The 22,297-nt window shown below is 41.1% G+C and overlaps 1 protein-coding gene across 4 annotated transcripts in view; it reads right to left on the bottom strand.

Annotated features, from left to right (window-relative positions):
• Positions 1-22,297, bottom strand: part of LOC129634267 (uncharacterized) — a 296,914-nt gene that overhangs the window by 37,794 nt on the left and 236,823 nt on the right. For 2 of the 4 annotated variants that reach the window (XR_008705598.1, XM_055556387.1), the window contains one exon: positions 2,009-2,429. The exons of the other annotated variants lie outside the window; for them this stretch is intronic. Coding sequence is in view for 1 of the 2 variants with exons in the window: in XM_055556387.1 (XP_055412362.1) it covers positions 2,366-2,429 (64 nt within the window). In the remaining variant the exon portion in view is untranslated. Of the gene's footprint in view, positions 1-2,008; positions 2,430-22,297 lie in introns of those variants that run through there. 4 annotated transcript variants of the gene reach the window in all.

Here is a 22,297-nt window from a genome sequence, read left to right as displayed (position 1 = left end):
GTGGCAAAGTGGGAAAGGAAAGCAAGACCATGGAGTCTCACCTCGTCCTTGGATCAGGCAGTGGAGAGTCAGCCTGTAACAAGTCACAGAGTCAAAGGCAACCCTGAAAAGCGTGCAGGGAGATGGATATACCATCTCTCGGAAGTCTTTGGGAAGGGTTCAGGCAGCTATGTCAGAGGAATGTTGCAAGTAAGCAAGCACTCTCGTCACACTCACTGGCAAGGCACCCCCAGGACAATGTGTGTAACAGCAGAGCCATGCCACCCTTTCTCCCCTGGGAGCACACACGCATGGAGAAGACAGGCAGGCAGATCGCCCACACGATTCATCTTTCTCCTTCTGTCTCTCTCCCCACCCCCAAATCTCTCTCTCCTGGGCAAGTAAAGTTGATTTCCTCTAAGTAAACTAGGCCTGTGTCATGCCACTTTCCTGCCAAATACAGGATATCAGCTTGGTATTACCAAACTCTGTTATTAAGAATGGGACTTCCCTAAGCCTGGGTTTCTACATCCCTAATACAAGGAGAACATAAAAACCTTCTTCATAAAGTTAAGGATTAAAGAACTCATCTGTGCAGACTACATAGGGCTCTGCTTGGTACAGAGTAGGTGGTTAACAGCTGTGCACTGCAATTATTATTACTCCAATCAGAGAAGACAGCATGTGTTCAGACACAGATGTGCAAAGGAGAATGGTATGTTTAAAGGATGGTGTACAGCAACACTAACAAGAGGTAAGGCTGGTAAGGTAGGCTCTAAGGAATTTGTTAAAGTTCTTTATTGCAGGACTAAGCTCAGTCTCCACCTGTGGGCAAGAAGGAAGCATTAGAGTCTTTAAGCAGGTAAGGCATAACTCTACATTTAAACTGAGATAGCTCTGGTTATAATACAGAAGAGAAGATGGGAACACAAGCCAGGAAGCTACTACAAGAGCTTGGCCTTGAGATAATGAGAACCAGAATTGATGGTGGTGGTGGTAGTGCTGAAGATCGACTGTCTTAGTGTGGATTCCACCAAGGTTGGGAGCAGATCCCAAGAAGCACAAGTAAGGGAAGGAAAGTAAAAGAGGAAGGGGAGGAAGGTCAACAAAGGCGCATCACTGATCACATCTGCTGTGGAATAGAGGGTGGGGGTGGGGGGCTCGGTTTCCCTGGGAGCCTCTCAAGGATTACGGAGAAGACACCTCAGAATTGCCCCAATAAAGAAAGTGGGTACTTTCCTTCTCTGGTTGTGAGCTTCCACTAGAGGTATAATCCCAGCATTTCTGGGCTTCTCTGCCTTCACCTGAGCAAAGTCACATAACACCCAGGGAAGTTCTCAGGCAGAGAAAAAGAGGGAGGCAGGCCTTGAGGTGAGAAGTTGTCAGCTTGAAAGGGGACTGTCCACCAGGACCGCATGTGAGCTCAGAAGTGGCTGAAGGGATACGCAGCAAGGCATGAAGATGACAGTAGTTACAGCGGATAAACCTATGAGTGCTTACTGTGGGCCAGGCATGCTACTAAGCATCTCATTTAAACGCACTATCACAGTCTTGCCTTGCAACCCCTAGAACGTGATAATGCTGTTAGTGTCCCCACTTTATAGATGGGGACACTGAAACACTAAGAGGTTATGTGATATGTTCAAAGTCAAACAGCTAGTAAGATATGAGCTAATGCAGTCTGACTCCAAAGCCCACACCTTCAATCTCCACGGTATACTGCCTAGAGATAATGGCAATGAGCTGGGAAGAGGGGGATTCAAGAATGATTTAGGACAGTGCAGTGCTGTCCAGTATGTTAGCCGCTAGCCATGTAAGAGGGGGACAACAGAGGATGAGATGGTTGGATGGCATCACCAACTTGATAGACATGAGTCTGAGCAAGCTTCAGGAGTTGGTGATGGACAGGGAAGCCTGGCGTGCTGCAGTCCATGGGTTGCAAAGAGTCAGACATGACTGAGCAACTGAACTAAACTGATATGTGGCTACAGAGCATTGGGAGACGTTACCAGTGCAACTGAAGAATTGAAGCTTAAATTTAATTTTAATTTAAACAGCCATGCATGGCTAATGGCACTCCACTGAACAATGCAAATTTAAGAGTTGGAACACCTTGCCCTTGAAAAAAGTTAGTATCACTCAGACCTTTACCAACATGACAGTGTTACAATGCATCATGAAATGTGTCACGGGTAGTTACAAAGAGTATTTAAAATTCTGAAAGTGATTAATTTTGATTTAAACAGTATTTAAAAAAATCAAACTAACACAGGTACATAGTTTTAAAAATCATGTAACACTACAAGATGTTAACAAAAAACAGTTCTCCCTCTTCCCACTGTACTCCTGGTTCCTGCTTCCCAGAGGCAAGCACTTTCATCGCAGCTCAGTTGGTAAAGAATCTGCCTGCAATGCAGGAGACCCTGGTGTGATTCCTGGGTTGGGAAGATCTGTTGGAGAAGGAATAGGCTCAGTTCAGTTCAGTTCAGTCGCTCAGTCATGTCCAACTCTTTGCGACCCCATGAATCGCAGCACGCCAGGCCTCCCTGTCCATCACCAACTCCCGGAGTTCACCCAGACTCACGTCCATTGAGTCAGGGATGCCATCCAGCCATCGCATTCTCTGTCATCCCCTTCTCCTCCTGCCCCCAATCCCTCCCAGCATCAGAGTCTTTTCCAATGAGTCAACTCTTCACATGAGGTGGCCAAAGTACTGGAGTTTCAGCTTTAGCATCATTCCTTCCAAAGAAATCCCAGGACTGATCTCCTTCAGAATGGACTGGTTGGATCTCCTTGCAGTCCAAGAGACTCTCAAGAGTCTTCTCCAACACCACAGTTCAAAAGCATCAATTCTTCGGCATTCATCCTTCTTCAGAGTCCAACTCTCACATCCATACATGACCACAGGAAAAACCATAGCCTTGACTAGACGGACCTTTGTTGGCAAAGTAATGTCTCTGCTTTTCAATATGCTATCTAGGTTGGTCATAACTTTCCTTCCAAGGAGTAAGCGTCTTTAATTTCATGGCTGCAGTCACCATTTGCAGTGATTTTGGAGCCCAGAAAAATAAAGTCTGACACTGTTTCCACTGTTTCCCCATCTATTTCCCAGGAAGTGATGGGACTGGATGCCATGATCTTCGTTTTCTGAATGTTGAGTTTTAAGCCAACTTTTTCACTGTCCACTTTCACTTTCATCAAGAGGCTTTTGAGTTCCTCTTCACTTTCTGCCATAAGGGTGGTGTCATCTGCATATCTGAGGTTTTTGATATTTCTCCCGGAAATCTTGATTCCAGCTTGTGCTTCTTCCAGTCCAGCGTTTCTCATGATGTACTCTGCATATAAGTTAAATAAGCAGGGTGACAATATACAGCCTTGACGAACTCCTTTTCCTCTATGGCACCAGTCTGTTGTTCCATGTCCAGTTCTGTTGCTTCCTGATCTGCATACAAATTTCTCAAGAGGCAGATTAGGTGGTCTGGTATTCCCATCTCTTTCAGAGTTATCCACAGTTTATTGTGATCCACACAGTCAAAGGCTTTGGCATAGTCAATAAAGCAGAAATAGATGTTTTTCTGGAACTCTCTTGCTTTTTCGATGATCCAGCGGATGTTGGCAATTTGATCTCTGGTTCCTCTGCCTTTTCTAAAACCAGCTTGAACATCAGGAGGTTTACGGGTCACATATTGCTGAAGCCTGGCTTGGAGAATTTTGACCATTACTTTACTAGCGTGTGAGATGAGTGCAACTGTGCGGTAGCTTGAGCATTCTTTGGCATTGCCTTTCTTTGGGATTGGAATGAAAACTGACCTTTTCCAGTCCTGTGGCCACTGCTGAGTTTTCCAAATTTGCTGGCATATTGAGTGCAGCACTTTCACAGCATCATCTTTCAGATTTGAAATAGCTCAACTGGAATTCCATCGCCTCCACTAGCTTTGTTCATAGTGATTCTTTCTAAGGCCCACTTGACTTCACATTCCAGGATGTCTGGCTACCCACCCCATATTCTTGGGCTTCTCTTGTGGCTCAGCTGGCAAAGAATCCATCTGCAATGTGGGAGACCTAGATTTGATCCCTGGGGTGGGAAGATCCCCTGGAAAAGGTAAAGGCTACCCACTCCAGTATTTTGGCCTGGAGAATCCCATGGGGTCACAAAGAGTTGGACACGACTGAGCCACTTTCACTTTAAATATTTCTGATGCTTCATTTTTCTAAACAAAATGCTGACGCTTCATTTCTTGCTTTTTCTTCAATATTAAATAGTATCTGTTGCTTTCATTCTGTGGAAGGTAAGGATTTAGCTTTTTTCTGTACCCTCCAGCCAGCTATGTCATAGCCTCCACCCCATCCCAGTGACCTTCCACAGTCACACGGCATCACTGATTAGTGCAAGATTCAATGTTTATACTTGTAAACTACGAACTGTTACAGATAAGCCATGGATGACTGCTTGTCTTTTCTTATGTATCTGTTTTTTCATTTCTTTCATTTTCAACTTTTTCATCATAATTCAACCCCAAAATTTCTGACAAAGCTCTAAAAAGACTCTCAGTACAATCAACCACATTGTTTATCAGTTCAATTTTCATTGAGATGTCATCTCTGGAGCCCATGGGGCAATCACCCTGTGACTTCCTCCATATTTTCCTAGGATCTCTTGTGCCTCTCTCCTGTTTTAGCTATGCAATTCCAGGATCTCATACAATCCTCTTTTTTTAGTTAGCCCCACAATTGTAAAGACGCTTACTCCTTGGAAGGAAAGTTATGACCAACCTACACAGCATGTTAAAAAGCAGAGATATTACTTTGCCAACAAAGGTCCATCTAGTCAAGGCTATGGTTTTTCCAGTGGTCATGTATGGATGTGAGAGTCGGACTGTGAAGAAAGCTGAGCGCCGAAGAATTGATGCTCTTGAACTGTGGTGTTGGAGAAGACTCTTGAGACTGCAAGGAGATCCAATCAGTCCATTCTAAAGGAGATCAGTCCTGGGTGTTCTTTGGAAGGACTGATGTTGAAGCTGAAACTCCAATACTTTGGTAAACCTCGTGCAAAGAGTTGACTCATTGGAAAAGACCCTGATGCTGGGAGAGGTTGGGGACAGGAGGAGAAGGGAACGACAGAGGATGAGATGGCTGGATGGCATCACCAACTTGATGGACAAGAGTTTGGGTGAACTCTGGGAGTTGGTGATGGACAGGGAGGTCTGGCATGCTGCAATTCATGGGGTCATAAAGAGTCAGACACTACTGAGTGAATGAAGGACTGAAATACTTCCTCCAGCAACTTTCTTACAACTTGTTACACAAAAAGTTACTTTAAAAGTCCTTTGTGTCTGAAAATGTCTTCATTGTAACCTTACACTTGGTTGACAGTCTGGCTGAGTAAGAAAGCCTTAGAAATTATTCTCACTCAGAAACATGAAGGCTGTTCTTTTTTCCCCCAAGTGTATAGTGCTTATGGGAAGAGTGTGATGCCATTCTGATTCCTGATCAATTGAGTATCACCTCTTTTCATCTCTGGAAGTTTTCAACATCTTCTTTCAAACACCTCCAGTGTTTGAAAGGTTATAATAATGTGCCTTGGTGTGGGACCTTTTTATTCACTGTGCTGAGTTTATGGTGGGCCATTTTAGTCTAGAAATACATGACTTTTTGTTCTAAGAAACTGTCTGGTAAAACTTCTTAATTTTCTTCTTCCCATTTACTCAGTTCTTTTTCTCTCTGCGCCCCAACCCTCCACTCCAGCCACAAACACACATTCTCTCTCTCCCTCTCTCACAGTTCTATCTCCTCGGAGACTTCTAATTAATACAGTTTGTTAAACATGAAAATAGCAATATGATTGTGTACAGAAAAGCCTAATTTTTGTAGATGTGTACTGAAGTGTATGCGTCTGTGTGTGCTCAGTCACTCAGTCTGATTCTTTGTAATCCCATGGACTATAGCCTACCAGGCCCTCTGTCCATGGGATTATCCAAAAAAGAATACTGGAGTGGGTTGCGATGTCCTTGGAAGAGGATCTTCCCAACCCAGGGATTGAACCCGTGTCTCCTCCATCTTCTGCACTGGCAGGTGGATTCTTTACCACTGAGCCACCTGGAAAGCCTGCATGCTAAAGCATTTAGGAGTAAAATGTTAATAATGTAATATATAATTTACTTCACAATGGTTCAGCAAACACAAACAAAGCAAATATGGCAAAATGTTAACTAATAAAAATATGTGATGAGTATACAGGTCTTTATTACAGTCTTCTCTATACTTTTCTGTTCCAAACTTCCCAGAATAGAAAGTCAAATCAAATAAGAAAATGAAATATCAGAGAAGTAAGTAGGAATTGGCAGTGCTAGAGAATCATCTGATCCCTCTGGTAATCAAGTAGATAAAGTCTTTAAAGCTTCTATAGAGAAGTGGGTACACTCTTGAGTGGGAGGTAGGCAAGAAACTGTTATCAAGACTACTGCTCACCAGAAGTATTGAAGAGCCATATTGTCAGTGAAGAAATGGATCAAGAAAAGTCTATCCACTGGGCTATGGATATGGCTTTCCCTAGCTCTGTATTATGAGACAGAAGAGTTTCCCTCTAAGAATTTATTATCATGAGCCTGTGCTCAAGTAGATTTAGACTCAAATTTTTACTACATGATTGATCTCTAAGAGCCCCTAGCCATAAAAATTAATAAAACAATGGTCCATAATATTCTCTGGACACCAGGAAAAAACTAACAAAAATCTCTTTGCAGATTCAAACCCTAAAATCAGGATGTAGTATTTTTCCATGTTTAATGCACTCCAGATCATTGGTTCATGATCCAAAAACTACTTAATAAAAAGTTGAATGAGAAAGAGACAATAGACACAACAACTTGTCAGCAGCACTGCTCAACACCCAAGAACTACAGACGCTGGAAATACTATTAGATATTAATTGTGTGTAGACCATAAAATAAATATAGTTAAAATCGTTTTCAAAAAAATTTTTTTTCAAAAGGGACTTATAATGGGAGAAATAAAAAGACTTCTATAGACCCTTAGGCAGATTTAATTCAGAAAGGAACCAAATGGGTGGACTATTTCCAGGAATGTAAGAGGACTAAAATGATCATGAAACCCTCTTACAGATAACAATGATAAAAACACAATTTTAAAGAAGTTTGTTGTTTTTGTTTTTTTAAAGAGCAACCATTTCAAGACCTTGGAGAGAGTCTGAAAGAAGGAGGATTTACTCTCCAAAAACTGCCACAGGAAAGGGTAAGAATTGAGAGTTTATGTCTTCCTGGCTGGAGGTAATGCCCAACTCTTACAGCTTTAACTGTTAAAAAAAAAAAAAAATAGCAGTGGAAAATCACACCCTTACTAGCAAAGGTGCCAGAGATCAAAGTTCAAGGCTGAAAAAGTAGCTAGAAGTCTAGAGGAAAAACACTGGCAGCAAAAAAAATTTAAAAAATAAAACACCAACCAAAAAACCCACAGGAGTATACAACTTTGAGTACAAACTCTGCCCAAATCCCAGGCCAGGCACTCAACTATGCATGTGCAGGAGGAGGTACTAAGGCCTGGTGAAAAAGTGGGCAGGAGCCAGAGACAAATCTGCTCCTTAACGACAGCTGTGTGCAGCCCTATCTGTAAGTCTGCTGCCTTTTTTTAAAAACTGAGTAAACTTTCCAACTGTGCACAAGTGTCAGAAAGTTGGAACTTATAGGCTTGAAAGATCTGGAACAGAGCCCCCAAATCAGCCAAACAGCTAGATATTAGGACAACTGGAATCCTGAGAAGAAAATCAAAAAAGAATGACCAACAAATTAAACAGAAACAAGGAAAAAAGTCTCAAAGGATCAGGAAAAAAAGTAGCAGTGGGAAGCTGTAAGAACAGAGATTCTAGTTGCTTCATATCAGAAGGGTGACAAAGTTTGCAGTTGGAGTGCAGGAAAGTTAATTGCCTACCAGAACCAAATACACATACACACACACAGAAAAATACAACAGAATCTACAGTTGCCATAATGTACTATCTGCAAGTTCTAATTTGCAACCAGAAATGAACATTCAAAGAAATATAAAAGTGTGCTCTATACTCAGGGGAAAGGGCAGCCAATAGAAACAGACTCTGAACAGTTCCAGATATTGGACTTAGGAAACACAGACAAGCAGTAACTATAAATATGTTCAAATAACTAAAGGAAACTAGACTATAACATTGAATGAACAGCTAGGAATCCTCAACAGAGAAATAGAAACTAAAACAAAACAAATGGAAATTCTAGAGGTGAAAAGTAAAAAACTGAATTTTTTAAGTTCACTATATGAGTTCAACCACATTGGGTGGACAGCAGAACAAAGAACTGGTGAACTTGAAGACACAGCAATAGAAACACGCAAAGAGCACAGAGAATAAAGAGTGGAGAAAAACTGAGGAGAAGCCCTGACACCTAAGAGGACAATGTCCAAATGCTCAGTACACGTGAAACTGGACTTCCAAAGGACGAGAAGAAAAGGGGCCAGAAAAACATATATATGAAGAAATAATTGTTGAAAATGTCTCAAAGGGGAGCAAAGAAACTCTTAGGGGTGATGAAAATGCTTTGTTCTTTGATTGCGGTGGTAGTTCCCTGTGTGCATGCATTTATCAGCACCTAACTATACAATTCAAATGATGTGCTTCACTATACATTATATCTCAATAAAGTTCAAAAATGTAAATGATAAAATATATTTCTCCCTTCCACTAAAAAAAAAAAAAATCCTTACAGATGGGCTGAATATTATGGACATATCTGAAGAGAGAATCTGGGTAAACAGAAAAATAAATCTGAAAAAATTAACCAGAATGTAACATGGTAAGATCAATAAGAGGTCCAGAGACAAGGGAAACAGGATGGAAACATGGACTGAGGGTATCCGGAGAGATTTTCACTGAGAATTTTCCAGTTTTGATGAAAGATGTGCATCCAAAGATTTAGGATACATATAAAGAAAACTATATCCACATCTAGCTGTGAATATGGAGAATGCCATAGAGAATATCTCAAAAACAGAGGGAGGAAAGAGCCATTACACATAAAGTGGCTTTTAGACTGGCAGCAGACTTTTCAGCACAGAAGTGGCAGAGAAGAGTAGAATCTGGTCTTCAAAGTGCTGAAACAAGAAAATACCAACCTGCTCCGTATTGGTACCTCATAACCAGTGGCAGAGTCATTTCTACACAGCACTTTGTGTTATGAGCATTCACTCCCAGTCCATCAAAATATGTCCAGTCTCTTAGGCTATTAAGGGATTTTATTTAAAGTAAACAGTGTTAATGTGTTGAGGGTGTTAATGACTTAATACTGTGGACTGCCAGTGTTGACTTAAGCCATTTTTATTATAAAATTACTTCAATATGCACAAATATATAAAACTAGGTATAAACTCTTATGCTTATAGTTCTTACATGACTACTAAACCAAATTTATAAATAAGTATATGTGTTTAGCACGTGTGCATGCTCAGTTGTGTCCCATTCTTTGCAACCCATAGCCTGTAGCACACCAGGTTCCTCTGTCTGTGGAATTTTCCAGGCAAAAACATTGGAGTTGAGCTGCCATTTCCTACTCTAGGGGATCTCCCCGACCCAGGGATCGAACCCATATCTCTTGAGTCTCCTCAATTGGCAGGTGGATTCTTTACTACTGTGACACCCTGGGAAACCATATGTGACTTATTTATAAAGAAATTTAAAAAAGAATTGCAGTGTCAATAAAATCTGAAATACAGACATAAATGTGACAGATGATATGATTTTCTGAGATAGTGAACTGAAACTTTAAAGTGTTTAATAACAGTTGTGTGTTTTCTCTTTCACAAAATGAGGCTTAGTGTGATGGATCTAGAGTCAGACTGCTTAGGCTGAATGCCATTGATGACATGGGCAAGTGACTTAATCTCTGTAAGCCCCACCACTCCCCTGTAAAATACGGTGAGTATCAACTCAAGAGGGATGTTGTGAGGATTAAATAGAAGCGAAGTACTTAGCCTACAAAAACAGCTTTATAAATTATTGGTTTTGTTTTTGTAATTTGTGCTTTTAAATAATAAAACAATTGGATCTTCTGTTCCATTATTTTGAAAGGCTAATCAATTTAATGTGGTACCCTAAAATACAATATCAAAAACATCCCATACAAGGAAAAGAAATCCTATTGAACTTGAGACTTACAAAGTTGGCTCTTTGCTGCATCTTTGACTGCAATAAAAATAAGGGGCCAACCACACCAAGCTTTAGAGATTGGAATGACTCTGTCAGTGGGAGCCACCTTAGGACTCAATTTGGACACCATGTTTTATCTTTAGTCTACTCTGCAACAGGATGTCAATGGCCTTCCCTTGGTCCCACTGTGAGCAGAAACACCCATGCAAACCTTGGAACCAAAACAAAATGGCCAGGCTGAGTCACAGGGTAATCATCCAGGTGATCCAAAATAGATTTACAGGCCTTTTTAAAGAACCTCCCAGAAATAGAAAGACACACACACACCACCATCACCACTACAGATTTAACAGCTTCCAGTAAATGAAGGGATTTAAGCCAAAGGAGGCCCCCCAGGGGTGAGAATCTTAGACTTGGTGGCAGGCTGCAGCAGAAGGCTGGTAAAAGAGAGAGCTTGTCATCCTTTAGGGACAAAAGAATGTTTCCACATTAAAAACAAAACACACACACAAACTTACGATAAGAAAGGCTGGACTGATAAATCGCTACAATATTTATCAAGGGAAATTTAACAAGCAAACTAGTAACATAGGAGGAGAAACTTTTCACTACTTCAAAACACACCCATTTTTTAAAAATGACTTTATCTCCTACCATATACAAATGCAGCTACTTAAAAGTAAATTATAGCCATCTCTTAATTAAGGAAAGTCTATTAAGCTCTTGGTCTCAAAGGTACATCCTTGAAGGTAATCAAAATCTATCTATTCCCCATACTTACAGTTCAGACTTGCCCTACTGACAATTATTCTAAATGAGAAAGGAATTTGCTGAGTTATCTGAGCCTAGGCAGGTCCAGACATATTTTACAAATAAAAAGCAGATTCTTCTGAAGGAGAAAATTATTTCTCACTTGGCATTTTCTGCCCTTATCTTTAAGTGCTCGCCTAATGGCATGGCAAACACTGGTGAAATATAGCAAAGACCATGCAAAGTAGATCTCACAAAATATTTAACAAAGACCACTCTGACCCATTTTATTTTCAATGGAGAAATAACTCCAGAAAGAATGAAATGGAGCCAAAGCAAAAACAGCACCCAGCTGTGGATGTGATTAGTGGTGGAAGTAAAGTCTGATGCTGTAAAGAGCAATATTGCATAGGAACCTGGAATGTTAGGTTCAAGAATCAAGGCAAATTGGAAGTGGTCAAACAGAAGATGGCAAGAGTGAACATCGACATTTTAGGGATCAGTAAACTAAAATGGACTAGAATGGGTGAATTTAACTTGGATGACCATTATATCTACTACTGTGGGCAGGAATCCCTTAGAAGAAATGGAGTAGCCATCATAGTCAACAAAAGAGTCTGAAATGCAGTACTTGGATGCAATCTCAAAAACGACAGAATGATCTCTGTTCGTTTCCAAGGCAAATCATTCAACATCACAGTAATCCAAGTCTATGCCCCTACCAGTAATGCTGAAGAAGTTGAAGTTGAACAGTTCTATGAAGACCTACATAGAACTAGACACCCAAAAAGATGTCCTTTTCACGATAGGAGACTGGAACGCAAAAGTAAGAAATCAATAAATACCTGGAGTAACAGGGAAATTTGGCCTTGGGGTACAGAATGAAGCAGGGCAAAGACTAATAGAGTTTTGCCAAGAGAACACACTGGTCATAGCAAACACCCTCTTCCAACACAAGAGAAGACTCTGGTTATGACCAACCTAGACAGCATATTCAAAAGCAGAGACATTACTTTGCCAACAAAGGTCCGTCTAGTCAAAGCTATGGTTTTTCCAGTTGTCATGTATGGATGTGAGAGTTGGACCATAAACAAACCTGAGTGCCAAAGAATTGATGCTTTTGAACTGTGGTGCTGGAGAAGACTCTTGAGAGTCCCTTGAACTGAAAGGAGATCCAACCAGTCAATCCTAAAGGAAATCAGTCCTGAACATTCATTAGAAGAACTGATGCTGAAGCTGAAACTCCAATAACTTTGGCTACCTGATGTGAAGAACTGACTCATTGGGAAAGACCCTGATGCTGCGAAGGATTGAAGGCAGGAGAAGAAGGGGACGACAGAGGATGAGATGGTTGGATGGCATCACTGACTCAATGGACATAAGTTTTGAGTAAGCTCTGGGAGCTGATGATGGACAGGGAAGCCTGGAGTGCTGCAGTTCATGGGGTCACAAAGAGTCAAGACACGACTGAGCAACTGAACTGAACTCTGACCCAAGCAAGACATTACACCATTGCCTGAGAAAGTTGCACACAGAGGCTGGTTCCACTGTCGGGCTCTAGCTTGTTACCTGGAGTCCACTTTCCCTGTACCCAAATTGTGACTGCCTCCTCCTCTCAGGATCCTGAGGAGACCAAAGGATAAAAAATTGCTGGAATTCCTCAAATCCTTTAAGTACAAAGAACAATGATTCAGACCAAACACCTCCCACCCTACCAATTTAAGCTAAAAAGTGGGAGTAACTAAAGAAGGAAAGCAAGGATTCAAACAGATACTTGTACACCCAAGTTCACAGCTGTACTATTCACAGTAGCCAAAAAGTAGAAGACACCCAAGTGTCCATCAGCAGATGAATGAATAAACAAAATGTAGTATATACATACAAGGGAATACTAATCAGCCACAAAAAGGAATGAAGTGATGATACAGGCCACAATAGAAATTAATCTTGAAAACATTATACTAAATGAAATAAGCCAGACACAAAAGGACAGTTATTGTATGGTTCTACTTACTTGTGATAGCCAAAACAGGCAAATTGTTTACAGAGACAGAAAGTAGGCAAGAGGTTAGTAAAGGTTGGAGGGAATGGAGGATTATTGCTTAGTGGTTAAAGAAGTTCTGTATGAAGTGATGAAAATGTTGTGGAACAAACAGTAGTGATGGTTGCACAACACTTGTGAATATAACTAATACCATAAAAGTATACACTTAAATATGGTTACAGTGGCAAGTCTTGTGTTATACGTATATTTTTTACCACACTTTTAAAAAGTGAGAGACTCAAATCACTGAAAATAACCCAAATGTCCTTCACAGGTGTTGTATATCCCAAAGCTGCAATAAAATGGAACAAACTACTTATACACACAACAACTGGGACGAATCCCAAGGGCTGAGTGAAAGAAGCCAGTTTCTGAAGATGACACGCTGTAAGTGTCCGTTTAATGACATTCTCAAAAAGAAAAACTCGAGGGGTAGAGATCAGACCAGTGGTTTCCAGGAGCTGGGGACGAAGGGAAGCATACGCTTATAAAGAGATAGCACAGAGGTTTGGGGGGGGGGGTACCCTGACTGTGGTGGTAGTCACATGCATCTAAGCACATATTAAAATCCAGAACTGCTCTTCAGAAATTTTTTTCAAGCTAAGTTTAAAAAAACCATGGGGTACAAGGAGAAATAGCACTCATTGCTATCCGGTTCTTGTACCACTGATCACTGCTTCCCTGCTCGTGCCTCCCTGTATTTTCTATGCATTTCTCTCTCTCTTAAAATATCCAAAGATCACAGACTGGAAAACATGCTTTGTAAAATTATAATGAAGGGTCCATGCTGCTATTCCTAGAAGGAATTCTTTTCCCTGCATCACATCCATCCACATGTAATCACCCTGTCTGTCTTTCTAGCCTTGATACCTTTCCTGGATGAAATGGGATTCACTTGGGAAAAGAAATGTGGCTGTGTCCCACTGCTGCCGAAAACAGGGTCTTGGAAATGATCAGATTACACATCTGTCACGACATGATGGGAACGCTCAGAGCGCTTCCTCCGAGGTACAAACTCGACAAATTTGTGTTCTCACAGTGGAGCTTCCCAGGTTGTTTAACAATGATAGCCTCCACCACCACTCCCCCTAAAAAACGTTTCTGGTTCCATGACTACGAGTACCTGGAAGGAGCCAGTCCCACCAGAGCCCACATCTAAGGCTCCATCTAATAAACACACCAAAAAGCTGTGGGAAACTCTGGATCCAAACCAATGGTCTGCAGGAGAAAAACGGAAAGAGAAAGCTCCCAGCTAGCTCATGTTTCCGTGGCAATTCATGCTGCACTGGCAGCCCTGGCCTTTGGAAGCCTCTGAAAGCCCCTGGGGCATTATTTATGACAGTTAAAGGTGCTGGGTGGGAGTCAGGCAGATGGGAAAAAGCAAAGAGGAGCTGGCCTGCTTGATCTCATCATGCTCTTCCTCACCTCTCCCGGCTGGGTAGGGGTGTCACCCAGGGAAAGAATACTTTACAAGCAAGCCATTCATCAGGGTTCCTAATTTAAAAGTTGGAAAGCGTAACACTGGAGCTGGTTTTGCCATCTTCCAACACCTCATTAACCTCGTCACTGTTCTTCTGTTGAGGGCAAGAGCCTCAGGAATTACTACAGAGGTTCCATCCTGAACACTTGAGAAGAAAAAGAAACAGTAACACTTTGCCTGAAAAAAAAAAAGAAAACCCATATGACCACAAGAGTTGTGCCAGATCACGAATAAAACAGGAAGGACGTGACAAAGAGATCATCTACCTAGACTTTACTAAATTTTAGGAATATTCATCTTTATCCAGAGAGAAATAGAGGAGGAATAATAAATAATAACCAATTTTTCATAGGCCTTTCTTGTAAAGGGACAATGTCACCCCACTTCTCTTTGAAGCAAACAGCTGAGAATAAATAGGGATTTGAACCATACTGTGTACCAAAAAGCTGGATATTCTGTGAATTTTGAACTGAACCCAAGCATTTTTTTTTTTTCTTTCAAAGGCAAAACTAAGATTTTAAATATATAAATAAAGCCTCAGAATATAGTTCAAACTGAAATCATGTCCATTTATTTTCTGAACTGGTAAAATGAAATATAAAAGCATTCACTCAACCAAACCAGTATTTCTCTGTGTTTGAGTCTGTCTCTGGTATTGTGGATACAGGAGGAAACTACTAGACTCTCTGGGGGTAAAGCATCCAACTCCATCTCATTACTGGTGAGAATTGAGCGGGACTGAGGGAAAAGGTCCCAAGTGTTTACACGAAGCCCAAGGGCAGAATCCAAGACTCTAGGTCTCATCTGAACCTCAGGCACTCTTTCTTGCCCATAAGAACCAGAAGCCCTTCCTTTCTTGGTCCCCTATAAGAAAAAAGTTACACAGCCCATTTTCCTTCCCAATGAAAATGAGAGATCAAAACGCCGGGAGATGAATTCTAACACTCACAGGTTTTCTTTGGCCTAGAGCACGTCACCAAGGCTGTGACAGTGCTGTCCACCCTCTTGGATCCCTTCCAAAAGGGTTAATGGATATCGTCATCAATCTGAACAGATCAGAAGGGAGAGAAAGGTGGCAGACACACCAAGGCCAGATATTTTATCTTACCTACTTAGGAATTAATGGCGCATGTGGACAGATTGCTAGACAAGCTGGAACACTAATATATCCTGGAAATGTTGACATCCTAGACACAAAACATCGAAAATTGGTGATTTGTAGAATAGACATAGGACATGTGAACGAGCCATGGGCTGTCTCCTCTGAGAGAAAGGACAGTGACACAGGTGTGGCCCACAGCCGTAACCATCTTTCGACATCTCTTTTGGTCCCCTCTTTTCCCTCTTTTGTCAAAAGGGTCTGTTCTTGGCCTCTTCACTCTCCTTGGGTGACTACAGCTGTTCCTACAGCTCTTCCCCTGCTCTACACACCCGCCCACCCTGAGGCGGATGGGTATGGGGAGGTATGTGTGCTTGCGGAGGGGGGTGGGAGGAGGGGGGTGGGAGTTAGGGGGCATGTCCCAGGAGACAGAAATGGTTTCTTTAAAGTTGGGGAGTCTGGTCAAATAATCCACTGCCAACTTCAATAATTTTCTATATTTATGCTCAGTATGATCATTTAGAGGACCCATCTTATTGTTCACAAGCAAGGAAAATTACAAGATTTCTGTGGGATTTGCTTAACTTTTTGAATATCAGAGCTTTTATAGCTTCCTTTAGCAAAGTCCTCCTGTACTTTCATAACACAAAATTATTGAAAGAATAAGAGAAAAATCTTCTAAAAGGAATGAATGTCGAGCAGTCTCTGATTCTTGCCCCCTCTTCAAGAATTTTTCTGAAAAACACTGGGTTTTCTGCTGTGCCTGGCCACTGCCTCTAGTTGAAATGCAAACAAAATAAACTTCGTTTCCATTTATAAGTCTCAGACTAGTTGATGACTTTATCAACAGCATCATACAACAAAAAAGCAAACATACATAAAGAACATTTATGTCCTCATAGACAGTTTTAGGGCTTGAAATTTAGACATAGTCTAATCACCAAACTCTTTAACTTTCTTTTAATAAATAAGGAAACTAAGGCCCAACTAGGGCCACAAAACTGTGGTAGTGGTGAACCTGATGAGTTTGAGTACTTTTACCTCTCCATCTTATGTCCTTTTCAATCTCCTAAGATATAACGCTTTAAAACAAAGTCTTGATTCCCCTCCCTTCTGAAGTTTTCTCCTTCTTGTCTCCACTACATGGCCTCTCTGTACCATCTTGGTTCTGTGGCTCATGGGAATTGGTTTACCCAAATATCTTGCTGTATTCAAGGTCGAACTCCAACCACTCCAGCAAACCAATCCTTTTTTCTTGTATGCCTTCCACTCAGACCTGGTTTCCCATCTAAAAAATATGTTTGGTCCACAATGGAACTGCCGGTAATAGGGACGAACTACCTTGAGTCTCTGTGAATGGCCGTGGTTCAGGTAACTTGTTCCAGCCTATTTATTAGTCTATGGTGAGTCTCCCAAACAACACAGGCAAACAGACTCTCAAAATGTTAGGTACTGGCCTTGCCTGGTGGCACAGCATATAAGAAACCGTGGGCCAATGCAGGAGACATGGGTTCGATTCCTGGTCCTTGGAGCAACTAAATCCACGTACCACAAGGTACACATACTTTAATTTTTTAAGATGCAGTTTTCCAGGCATAATCAAAATGGTTTATTAGAAATTTATAAAATACCCCTCTTTGATTTCACTAAGCAGTGGCAACTTACTAATAAATACCTCTTTTCCCCTTAAAATTCTTTGAATATAATATTTTGCTTAGAAACCTGACATTATAGCAGCATAATACCCAGGTAGAAGTAAGATGGACACATGCCTCCTTGGAAATCACTGGAGTCATACCAATTCAAAAGCTCCTTTTGAAACTATTTTATAATAACCTGCTCAAAGGTTTTTTTAAAATTTTTTATTTTACATCCAACTTTGTGAAAAAACCGAAGTGGTACCAGGATGTCCCACTGATCACTCTGTCAGGGGTTCACTTGGGGCAGGTTTATATTTTTAGTCTTCACTACAAGAAAAGTCATTTTCAAAAGCTGAGTGGCTAGAAGTTCCTATTCTTCTCTAATTCCAGATGATAGTTTCACTTTTCCTATTTCCTACATTTCTATCCACTTCTTTGTATCTGGGATTATTCCCAAAGACCTCAGACATTTCATTTTTTCTAAGGACTCTTGCATTAGATTATTCATTATAAGCAAATTAGCTATAGAACTTTCAGGTCTTTAATTTTGCTTTCTCCCTCCTTCTAGCTGCCCTAATTGCAACTGTAAACCATGGTTTGTTGAAAAGACAAGCTGCCTCTTGCTTTTTTTTGTTTTGCTCTGTCTGCCACATTGCACGGCTTGCAGGATATTTTTTCCCCAACGAGGGATCGAACCCAGGGTGCAGGCAGTGAAAACACCAAGTCCTAACAACTGGACTGGCATGGAATTCCCAACAAACTGCCTCTTGGAACACTGCTTTTAGGACATCTTTAAAGAAAACAGTCTTAGCAATTGGAGGATGTAAAGCCACTTGGAAGACAAAGGAGATGCCCAAGCCAGCAGCCCTCATCAACTACAAGACATATGAGTAAGGCCATCTTGAATCTTGCAGCCTAGATGCAAATAGTCAAGCAAGCACATGAATAAACTAACATGAATCCAGCAGAGGAACTATCCAAGCAGTTCACGGGATGGTGAGAAAGAATAACTCATTATTATATTAAGCCCCTATGTGTGTGTGTGGTGGGAGGCGGGGCGGGTGTGTGGGCAGCGGGCTTTGTCCAGCAAAGGCTACCCGAAATATTAGTCAAATATTGAAATCTCTTTATGCTTGAGAGCTGGAATAAGACCAAAAAACCTGATTTTGACATTTTATCAGAGGGCTTTCTCAGAATAATAATAACAATAAGGTGGCAAATACAAAAAATGGGGGGGTGGGATAAGGTTTAAAAAGAATAAAACTGTCCTTATCTAGAGATGACATGATTCAATATTTGAATACTATAGAAGAATCTACTAGGTTTAATAAGCAAATCTGATAAGGTCACTGTTTATGGTTGATATAAAAAACCTTTTTTTCTATATATAGTTCAGTTCAGTAGCCCAGTCGTGTCAGACTTTTTGCAACCCCATGAACGGCAGCACTCCAGGCCCCCCTGTTCATCACCAATTGCTGGAGTCCACCCAAACCCATGTCCACTGAGTCAGTGATGCCATCCAACCATCTCATCCTCCGTCATCCCCTTCTCCTCCTGCCCTCAATCTTTCCCAGCATCAGGGTCTTTTCCAATGAGTCAGTTCTTTGCATCAGGTGGCCAAAGTATTAGAGTTTCAGCTTCAACATCAGTCCTTCCAAGGAACACCCAGGACTGATCTCCTTTAGGATGGACTAGATGAATCTCCTTGCAGTCCAAGGGACTATCAAGAGTCTTCTCCAACACCACAGTTCAAAAGCATCAATTCTTCTGCACTCAGCTTTCTTTATAGTCCAACTCTCACATCCATACGTGACTATTGAAAAAAACCCTAGCCTTCACTAGACAGACCTTTGTTGGCAAAGCAATGTCTCTGCTTTTTAATATGCTGTCTAGGTTGGTCATAACTTTCCTTCCAAAAAGTAAGTGTCTTTTAATTTCCTGGCTGCAATCACCATCTGCAGTGATTCTGAAGCCCAGAAAAATAAAGTCAGCCACTGTTTGCACTGTTTCCCCATCTATTTTCCATGAAGTGATGGGACCGGATGCCATGATTATAGTTTTCTGAATGTTGAGTTTTAAGCCAACTTTTTCACTCTCCTCTTTCACTTTTATCAAGAGGCTCTTTAGTTCTTCTTCACTTTCTGCCATAAGGGTGGTATCATCTGCATATCTGAGGTTATTGATATTTCTCCCAGCCGTCTTGATTCCAGCTTGTGCTTCCTCCAGCCCAGTGCTTCTCATGATGCACTCTGCATATAAGTTAAATAAGCAGGGTGACAATATACAGCCTTGACGTACTCCTTTTCCTATTTGGAACCAGTCTGTTGTTCCATGTCCAGTTCTAACTGTTGCTTCCTGACCTGCATACAGATTTTTCAAGAGGCAGGTCAGGTGGTCTGGTATTCCCATCTCTTTCAGAATTTTCCACAGTTTATTGTGATCCACACAGTCAAAGGCTTTGGCATAGTCAATAAAGCAGAAATAGATGTTTTTCTGGAACTCTCTTGCTTTTTCGATGATCCAACGCTTGTTGGCAATTTGATCTCTGGTTCCTCTGCCTTTTCTAAAACCAGCTTGAATATCTGGAAGCTCACGGTTCACTATTGCTGAAGCCTGGCTTGGAGAATTTTGAGCATTACTTTACTAGCATGTGAGATGAGTGCAATTGTGCAGTAGTTTGAGCATTCTTTGGCATTGCCTTTCTTTGGGATTGGAATGAAAATTGATCTTTTCCAGCCCTGTGGCCACTGCTGAGTTTTCCAAATTTGCTGACAAAAAGCGGAGACATTACTTTGCCAACAAAGGTCCGTCTAGTCAAGGCTAGGGTTTTTCCAGTGGTTATGTATGGATTTGAGAGTTCAACTATAAAGAATGCTGAGCACCGAAGAATTGATGCTTTTGAACTGTGGTGTTGGAGAAGACCCTTGAGAGTCCCTTGGACTGCAAGGAGATCCAACCAGTCCATCCTAAAGGAGATCAGTTCTGAGTGTTCATTGGAAGGACTGAAGTTGAAGCTAAAACTCCAATACTTTGGCCCATCTGATGCAAAGAGCTGACTCATTGGAAAAGACCCTGATGCTGGGAAAGACTGAGGGCAGGAGGAGAAGGGGATGACAGAGGATGAGATGGTTGGATGCCATCACCGACTCAATAGACATGGGTTTGGGTGGACTCCGGGAGATGGTGATGGACAGGGTGCCTGGCGTGCTGCGGTTCATGGGGTCGCAAAGAGTCGGACACAACTGAGCGACTGAACTGAACTGAGTGCAGCACTTTCACAGCATCATCTTTCAGGATTTGAAATAGCTCAACCAGAATTCCATCACCTCCACTAGCTTTGTTTATAGTTATGCTTCCTAAGGCCCACTTGACTTCATAGTCTACAAGCAGCAAATAAATAGGAAAACTAAAATGATGCCATTTATAATAGGATCAAAAAGCATTAAACACCTGGAAATAATTAAAGATCTGTATGACTGCTGCACTGAAAACTATAAAACTTTACTGAGAAAAATAAGACCTAAAAAAGGAAGAGATACAATATGTTCACAGATAGGAAAGCTCACTACTCAATTATGACAAGTCTCCCCACACTCTTCTATAGATACAATGCAAGTATCTCAGCATAGTTGTTTCTTCTTTTTCCTGGAAACTGACCAGCTGATTCTGAAATTTTTATGGAAAAACAAGGAGGTAAAATAAAATAGCTAATCTTGAATTCAGAATACAACTGAAGGACTTAAACTATCGAATATCGAGACTTACTATGAAGTCATATTAATGAAGGCATTCATTGTCTATACTAACTCATGCAAAAATAGACCGCCGAATGAAACAGACCCACACATGACTTTGTACTACTATGAGAAAAGATACTTTTTTCAATAGAAGGATCTGAGTTGACTGGATATCCATATAGGAAAAAATGAACACTGACACTCTGCTTTAAACTGCACATCAGTAAGTTTCAGACAGACAGAAGATCTAAATGTGAAAAATAAAACAATGTAGACTTTACAAGAAAACTAAGGAGAAAATCATCATGATTTGGGGGAAGGCAAAGATTTCTTACAGAAGACACAACCATTCTACCATAGAGGGGGAAAACTGACCAATTGGGTTATACAGATCTACAAAATTAACAGTTCTGTTATTAATACAAAACTAATTATTTTGTTCATCAAAAGACACTATTAGTAATGTGAAAGCAATTTTGACATTCTGTTCATTGTGGATTTAAAAAATTTTATCATAGTAAAATATACATAAAATTTGTCTTTTTAAACGTTTTTAAAGGTGCAATTCAGGGACATAAAGATCATTCACATTGTTGGGGACAGACTAAAACTCTATACCCATTAAACATAATGGGTGGCATAAAAGGCTCCTGACTTTCCCTCTTCCCATGGGTGCACTGAATATATAGGAACGGGTGGATCAGTTCCTTCTGAGAGAAATCCAAAATCTGGTTGAGTAACTCCTACACACTGGTGACTGAGAAAATACCCACATTAAAATGCGTAGGAAAGGCTGAGACACTCTCCCCATAAACCCAACCCCTGGCATGGTTCCTTACAATTGGGAGGGAACTCCTACCTTCAGGTTTCACCCAGGGAATGAAGAATCTGGATCACAAATCTAGTGCCCCAACTCTTAAGGCTACCAGTTGAAGTATGGTCTCCAAATCACCTAGCTCTGAGAGCCAAAGGAGCTTGCATTCACAAATATCCTACAAAACTATAGCAAATAAACAAACAGTTGTTAAATGGGTACATAAGGACTCTGGCAATTACCACTCCCCCAACACCCAGCTCAGCTCAGAAGGATCAAACAGAAATGCCCATTCCTCAGTTTCTCGCTGGAAGTGATCTGACTGCAAACTTCTCCAGCTCCTTTCTGAGGGTCTGGCTTCTAATCAGCCTGCAGGCAGGAACTGACAAGGATCCTCTTGGAAACCGAACAGAGCTGGTGGGCACATCCTCCACTGTCTACCCATGGTTTACTCCAAGAGTAAAACTAAGTTACCAGTGTCTCCTTGGAATGAACTTGTCCATACAACTAGCTCCCCAACAATTGTAACTGCTACTTAAGAGACTCACTCCCAAATTACCTAGTTCTG

The sequence above is a fragment of the Bubalus kerabau genome, chromosome 1, assembly GCF_029407905.1.
Source record: "Bubalus kerabau isolate K-KA32 ecotype Philippines breed swamp buffalo chromosome 1, PCC_UOA_SB_1v2, whole genome shotgun sequence".
Taxonomy (NCBI): Eukaryota; Metazoa; Chordata; class Mammalia; order Artiodactyla; family Bovidae; genus Bubalus; species Bubalus kerabau.
The sequence above is the reverse complement of the archived record's forward strand: the minus strand, read 5'-3'. Positions and strand labels throughout refer to the sequence as shown.